The 7568-nt window shown below is 53.3% G+C and overlaps 1 protein-coding gene across 1 annotated transcript in view; it reads left to right on the plus strand.

The window, feature by feature from the left end:
* Nucleotides 1-7568, plus strand: part of MSI2 (musashi RNA binding protein 2) — a 225818-nt gene that overhangs the window by 199191 nt on the left and 19059 nt on the right. Inside the window, exons 6-7 of the mRNA XM_026861392.1 lie at nt 95-209; nt 7411-7485. Coding sequence (XP_026717193.1) covers nt 95-209; nt 7411-7485 — 190 coding nt within the window. The remainder of the gene's footprint in view (nt 1-94; nt 210-7410; nt 7486-7568) is intronic.

Genomic DNA, 7568 nt, shown 5'->3' on the forward strand with positions numbered 1-7568 from the left:
CCCCCCCCCCCCCCCCCTTAAGTAGATCAGTTCTGCATTTGACATTTACATGGAATTCATTTGCATCTCATTTGTACATGTTTCTGCTCAATAGGTAGAATGTAAGAAAGCACAACCTAAAGAAGTGATGTTTCCACCAGGGACGAGAGGAAGGGCACGTGGATTACCGTATACCATGGACGCTTTTATGCTAGGGATGGGAATGTTGGGTAAGTGCCGGAGCCACCACACACCTCCCGGAGCCAGCGGCTCCCGCGTCTCCCTCCTTTCTGAACACTTGAGCCGTAGGGCTGAGCAAATCCCAGCACCTGTGTGGGTGCGAGTCTAAAACTTTAACAGGGGTGGAGTGGGGAAAATAATCCTGTCTGTGGTAAATGATTAACACACACACACACACACACACACACCCCCTTCCTGGAATATAAAAATTTGCATTTAAATGGATGTTTTAAATAGCCTGTTTTACTCTTGGTCGCGAAAAATAGAATGATGAAAGATGCCGTGTGTTCATTCTGACTAAAAATGATCTCTCCCCTTTTTTAGAGGAATTGAGTCACACATTATTCCCCTTCTTTTAAAGGTATCTTTGACAGTTCAGCATAGATAATTGAAAATCTTGCCGGTTCTTAAATGGCATGCAAGATGGAGAAAGCAGGGAGATGCGTAACAGTATAGGTCGCAACAATAATTACAAGTTTCAAGGAGATGGAATGGTATTTTAGTCCAGAGTATTGTGTCCAGAAAATACTAATTAAATGGGATAAATGATATTTAATGGCAAAATTCTATTTGTGCACGAGGTCTATTTAGTTATAATTGGTTCTCATTTGTTTCTGCCCAGATAGTTCTTCTTTCTGTGTAACGTGACAACCTCTTGATACTCTGTCCTCAGATTTACGAAGCCAAAATGCTGCTAATCCGTTGCCAATGTATTTTTGTAAAAACCCATACATTTTCAACTTGCTGCTCCCTTTGTATCCCTGGACTTCCCCTCAGTTGTCACCTCCCGTGTCCATAAAGCGTGCGTGACCAAGAGGGCACCTGGAGGTGTTCCCTAGTACGTGGCCTCTCTGGGATGCTTTAAATTTTCTGTCCTGGGTTTAGATGCTCCCAGAAACTGAGCACAAAAAAAAAACCCAGTGTAAAAGCTGGTGCTGGGCTGTCCTGAGCTCTGCCAAGCAGGGCCACGGGCTGTGTGAGACACTGGAGGGCCCCAGGGCTGTGGGAGTGGGTGCTGGGTCAGAGGACTCGGTTCCTACGAGTATCAGGCTGTTGCACCGAGATGTCTGACTTCAGGCCCTGCTTGATTTGAGAGGGAAAACTTCCCTGCCATGTTTGCTTTATCTCTGAATTAATAGTACTTCTGTTTGCGTGGCTGGAACAATCCATTTCTGGGATGTGTAATGCGGTTATTTCAGCCGATCATCTATTTTTCTGTCCCCACACTCCACCGCCACCCTGCCCCATAGTGTTTGGAAATTACATTTTATGGTTAAAATATTTATCTTGTTCTAGTCAGTCTGTGATTTCGTTACTTGTATGTTCCCAGCGTGCTTGAGCATGTGTACTTTATTTCTGTTGTTTCTCTTTCTTTTCCGCTTACGGTGCCTGAGGTTTGGGGTGGTGGAGGTGGTGCCTCCCTCCTCCTCCTCCTCCTCCTCCTGGCTGCTGGAGGAGAGAGCCCAGCTCACCCTGCGTAGGCAAAAAGACCCGGGGCAGCATCTCTCTCCTGCTCGCCACGGGCAGAGTTACCTCAACCCTTCTCCTCGCAGCCGGGCAAGGAGCGAAGGGAGCTGGAGGACAATTCATGACCTGGAGGGACAATTCAGCCTTCAGCTGTGGTGTGAGTCGTTCCCACCGGGGCTGCCTCTCTGGAAAATAATGGTTTCAAGCCGTAAGAAGTTAAGGGGAGAAACACACAGCGAGCAGATCTGCTTCTGGGCCGCAGGTGCCTCTTGGCAAATCCCCGTCCGGCGGCAGTGGGGTGGGTCGGTCGCCCCGACCGGCTCTGCTCCGTCCGCTCTCGCAACGTGCTCTGATTAGATTTCAAATCAGGGTGACTTGCTCAGAATTAATGATTGATTCGTCTTGAAGGCCAGATGCTTCATTATCTGCTCTAGCTGGTTTTTTCATCTTCCAAGTTCCTGCTTCCTACAGTGGCACCGCGTTAAATAATTAAGTGCTAAACAAGGAAATTGCAACACATGAGAGCGAAGCTGTCTGGATGGCCGTTATAAATCCCCCTTTTCAAAGGCTGCCTGGAAGTGTTGGCTTCAAGGCTGGGAAGGGGGTCGCTGGGCAGCAGCTCAGCGGGAGCCCGAGCCTCTCCTTCCCAAAGCCCAGCAGCTGCTCACTCATGATGGGGCCCCGTCCCCGCAGGGAGAGGGGCATAATTAACCCATCAAACGACGAGGCGCGCGGAGTAACGTGCTGCCGGAGGCAGCGTCTGCGGTAGCCGAGCGTTTTGCCGAGATCCCGGGAGGCCCGTGTCAGCTCTGCCCCGTTCCTCCTCTCAGATGCCTGGCTGGACTGAAACAGAGCGGTTGGGGCTGCTTTTGAAGGAATTTTGTACCTGTTTCCAGAAGTCCTTGTTCAAGGTCACCTTCTCCAGATGCCGTCCGTGGGCAGAGGAGGGAATCGGAGGGATGAACGCACGAGACAACCCAAAGGAAAGAGCGGGGAGCGACTCCCTCCAAAGCTATTAAGGAAGTTGGTCTTTTTCATTAATCACAGCCTCCCCGAGGAGCCTGCAGCAGCCGGGGTCTAAAGGTGCATAGGCAGCCGCTTCTGTGCTGATTTGGTTGATTGGAACAAAATTAAAGTGTTCTTCCGAAAGGATTTTTTGTCTCCGAGAGTGTGGGCAGGCTGAGCCTTCTGCCAGGACCGTTTCTGGGCTGTCTGGGGCTCGGTCTGCTGGTGGGACACGCGCAGGCTCGAGGGACGTTGGGAACATTAATTAGTCACTCTGCATAAAGGGCCCGAGTGGTTCCAGTTCTGGTGCTCTCTCCCTCCCTGGCAGCCCACCCGTGGCAAGAGCCGCTCCCCAGCCCCGTGGGTGCTCGTGAGGGGGCACCGTGTCCCCCCTCGCAGCCATCACACACGTCTGCAGCAGCGTGGGAGCAGTTGGGTGGCCAAGAAGCTTTGTCACACACCCGGGAGCTTCCCCGCCATCACCAGGAGCCCCGTCAGCCAAGGGCGAGTGAGTGTCACCGCCTTGTCCCAGGGCGTTTGGGTCTGTACCTGAAAACTTGGGGAAAAAAAAAAGAAGAATGCAACGGAGGAGCAACTCGGGGCGCCTGGGACGTGGCTGGTCCCGGTGGGAGGTAGCAGCTGCGCGGCTTGATGTGAGCTGGGGGCCCGCAGCACTCACGTCTTCCAGCGGTGGTGTTTAATAGTCAGGTTGGGCTCTTTCTATCCTGAAAACCTTCCCTCCAGAGACAGGAGTGTTCGGCCCACATGGCTTCCACCCCCAGCCTGCCGACATGGTGCCTGACAAGGGCACTGGGCTCCAGAAGGTCTCTGACAGGCCGCTCCTGTCCCCGCGCGAGGCAGAGCCGGGCTCTGCGTTCCTGCACACGTTCAGTCTAGGTAGGCTGAACTCACGCATGAAAGAAGCTTGTGTCCTTCAAAGAAAGTCATTCCTTTTTTCCATCAGGCTCTGTTTAATAGAGTAGCAGCTGCCTCTGAGGCGGGATCCGGGAAGAGGAGCCCTTCGTCAGCGCAGGCTTCCCGGGAGGCTGGCCCAGCTCCCCGGCCCCCGCGGGCTCCCGCAGCAGCACCCGCCGTAGCCATCACGACCGGCCTGCGCTGAGCTCCTCCGTTCCCTTGGAGTAGGAGAGAGCTCAACTTCGTGTGACCCAGGGAGAAGCTTCTACATCCCTGCTGCTCCCTAGTGCGTGACCACCCCGCGTGTCTGTAGGAGATGATTTCTGGTCTGCATTCCCTCATGCCACAGGTGCCCATGTCAAGGTCACAGCACGTTTCGTTTGAGAAAGACCCTGAGCGTTGTTGTTGCAGCATGGGGCTGTGCTTCAGCAGAAGGACCGTGTCTTTCCTTGCGAGGGACCTGGCATTCCTTGCTCTGAGCAACACTGGGAGACAATAATTTTCGTGCATTTACTGGAGCACTGGGATTAATTTTGCAGAGGTCCCCAGGCTTCAGTGTGCTCCGTGTTCCTGCGTATTACCCGTGAGCTTTGTCCGTCTCAAATCACCAAGTTTAAAAATGAAAAGACAATTCCATGGCCTGGTTCGGGGGCTCTGGACACTTCCCCGCTGGGAGCAGAGAAGCCGTTTCTCCCTCTTGGAGGTGGTGGTGGATGGAGGGGAGTCAGGAGGCTGGCTCAGGTCTCCTGCCTTTCCAGTGACCCTGTGCGAGCTGCTGGGTCTCCAGGGCCGCGGTTCCCCTGCGCAGGACTGGAGGGAGCAGCTTTAGCTGAGGCTTTAGCCCCAGAGATGCTGTGACGCCCTTGGTCACGCTGGAGGTCACAGGTCAGTGTTAGCGGTCTGTTGTTTCTTCGTGCTGGAAGCAGAGCCTTTGCCTCCCCCCGGGAGATCGTCCCTGCACCACGCGGCTGTTCGCGTGGTGCTCGTGGTGACAGCGGGCTCCGTGGCCGTCAGGAGGGCAGCGTGGTGCTGCCAGCAGCCATCGCTCTCGCCTCACCCGCCAGCACCGCGCCTAGCGCCGGGCAGGATCTGCTCCGCTGCGAGATGGGGCTCTGGGGGGACTGGCAGGTCACCGGCCCGCGGGGTGGGTGCTCGGACCTGCTGCCGTCGCTGCCCGAGACACGAGGTGGGTGGAGGCGGTGCCGCGGGAGCGTTCTGGGCTGTCGGTTTGAGTTCTGCTGCCACGGACAGGAGGGTCTCGCTCCGGAGGAGGCGATCCAGGCAAAACTTGGATTTTTGGTTTAGCAACAAGGGATAATTAGAGAGACTGATCATTCCCCAGGACCACTGAAGCAAATAAACCGCTTGGTGCCCAGTGCAGGATGCGAATGGCATCTAATGGAAATGGTGGGTAGGTCAGCGTGGCCATAATTTGGCTTGATGAAGCATCCACATGGGCACGGTGTTAATGCGCTATTGATATTCAGCCAGGCAATTTCCCCTGCGCGGATCGGGCTTGGACTCGTTAGAGCAGAGCTGGGCACTGCAGCGGTAAATGAAGAGGAAAATTGAAGTAATGTTGTATTATAAATTTATGATTTCATCTGCCTGACCTAGAGAGCGTCGAGCGCCGTCGATGCAGGCGAGGGCCCCCCAGGCAGCTCTGCTGGTGCCGCTGCCGCCGGGCTTGGCCGAGGAGAGCGGGGCTGCCCTGGGTTCGGAGGCAAACGCACCGCGACGGGAGCATCCCCGGCCCCACAGAGGTCCCAAGTGGAAGAGATGGCGTCCTGCACCACACTGCCAGCTCCAAAACCACCCCGGGCAGCTGCCAGCCCCCGCCGGGCCGGGGCCGCGGGCACCACACCGGCAGCCCCCGCTCCCCAGGGCCCAGCACGCCGGTCCCCCGCGGACCAGGCAGTCACAGCCTGACGGATCTGCTTCGGAGTCCTTGGAATTGGAATAAAACTTGATTTTTTCCACTTGGTGAGGAGAGGGGCTGCGGCCAGACGCCGCGGAGCGATTTTTCATGGCAGAGCTCGCAGCGCTGTTAATGGCGTTACTTACTTAGCAAACAATCCATTTATCAATATTGTTGGGGGTTTTTTTAAAAAAAAAAGGAAAAATGGTTTGTAAAGCTTAACTCTGAAAGATCTGATTTAATGACAGAGGTGATTAATTTCTAAGGGAATCCAGCTGTTGAGCTGTGAAATAAATACACCAGGGCTAAGCGGTGTGTACATATCGCTGAAAGCTGCAACGCGTTGTCCGGGGATCACAGGGCTGCTTTCCCCCGGCACTGTTTAATCCTGTAATCAAAATTCATCCAAGCATTTTTATCTTCCAGTTTTAGATTATGATTAATAGTACATTATATGTGTATATATAAATCTCATCAGAAATAAGAGAGACTTGCTGCGGCAGAAAAAATAGCTGTACGATGTGTGAGTGTATTGAAGAATAAATAAAAGCAGAGATTAGAGACCCCCAGAAGAACCCTCTGGCTGCTCAACATGTTCTGGGGGTCCGGCCCAGCTGCTGCTTCATCACTGCCCAGATTTCCACTGTCTTCAGATGGAGGGAGAGCAAACTTTCTGTGATGGTTTCTTGGTCTGGAGAGGGCGAGCCTGGATCCTGGAGGGGTCTGGGCTGACGCCGCCGGTCACCGGGAGCGTAACGCAGCATTTACTGCGCTGGAGTTGCTAAGGGTGGTTCCTGGGCTTAGGAAAAACGGAGCAAGGAGGTGCTGAGGATTGGACGTGAGGTTACGTCCAGTCTGAGGAAACCTCCTTAGTGTAGGGGACGGCTTGTGGCAGCACCGGGACAGCCGCGGTGGGACCAGAGGGGGGGCTGGTTTGCCTGAGTTAAAACACGGGGTGGGGGTCACAGTGTGTGACCCCTTGGCTGCTGCCAGCCCGCGTGCCTTTCGGGACTGGTGTGACCCCCGGGAGGCAGCAAACCTTCTGGGGACCCTCTGCCCGCGTGTCGGACCTCGCCGCCCGTGAGGCCGCCCTGGGCCGAGCACCCCCGGCACCCGCCGCGCTCACAGGGCTCTGCCCCCTCACCGCCACGGCCTGTCGCTGCCAGCGCGGCGGCAGAGCGGGCAGGGCCCCCTTCCTGCCTTTATTGAGGCATCTTTATTAACAACGTGGTCTCGAGTGGTTATTTTTCTCATAATAAAACTTCAAAAGCTGCCTGAGGTTGGATGCATTTCTCAGAAATTGCTTGAGGAAGAGGTTCTCATAGCTGGGCTTTACTTTCCTGAAAAATTAAAAGCTCTTTGACTCTCTGGCTCATTGCTGTTGCTGCCTCTAACTCTTTGATGTGTTAACTGTTGTCCTTCACACTCCCGGGATAAAGAATTACTACTACCTTAATCTCCAACTGTCAATAGCTCTGAAGCAAAGTACATTCATTGTAAGCTCTCCAAATGTCAGAGCAAACCTGTGTTATGTGTTTAGCCTTAGCATTTGGCATTTACTCTTCCAGCTAACAAGTATGCACAGTCCTTGGACTTCAGCTACCAAAGTGCATGTTAATTACCCGAGTGACAGGTCTTCTGCACAAAGCCCGGCGGGCGAGGGAGCGGGGAAGCTGCCCGGCTCTAGATGTTTCTATCCAGGATAATAATGAAACCTTCCTGCAGTTCTGCACAAGCGGAATAGATCTTATTTTTTAAGATAAAATCAAGTCTCGCCCATCCTCTATGTCATTTTGCGTTGTGTTTAAAAACAAAAAAGCCTTTATTAATCTTGAAACTTCTCTTTCTCTCTCTCTCTCTCTCTTTTTTACGTTTCTGTGGTCAAGGTTACCCGAATTTTGTTGCAACGTATGGCCGAGGATATCCTGGATTTGCCCCAAGTTACAGCTATCAGTTCCCAGGTACGTACATTTCATTTGCAGATTTACTTTTTTTCCCCTCTTTCCTTCTTTATTTTTCTTTTCCTTTTTTTTTTTTTTTTTTT

The sequence above is a fragment of the Athene cunicularia genome (assembly GCF_003259725.1).
Source record: "Athene cunicularia isolate RWA chromosome 19 unlocalized genomic scaffold, athCun1 chr19_part1, whole genome shotgun sequence".
Classification (NCBI taxonomy): Eukaryota; Metazoa; Chordata; class Aves; order Strigiformes; family Strigidae; genus Athene; species Athene cunicularia.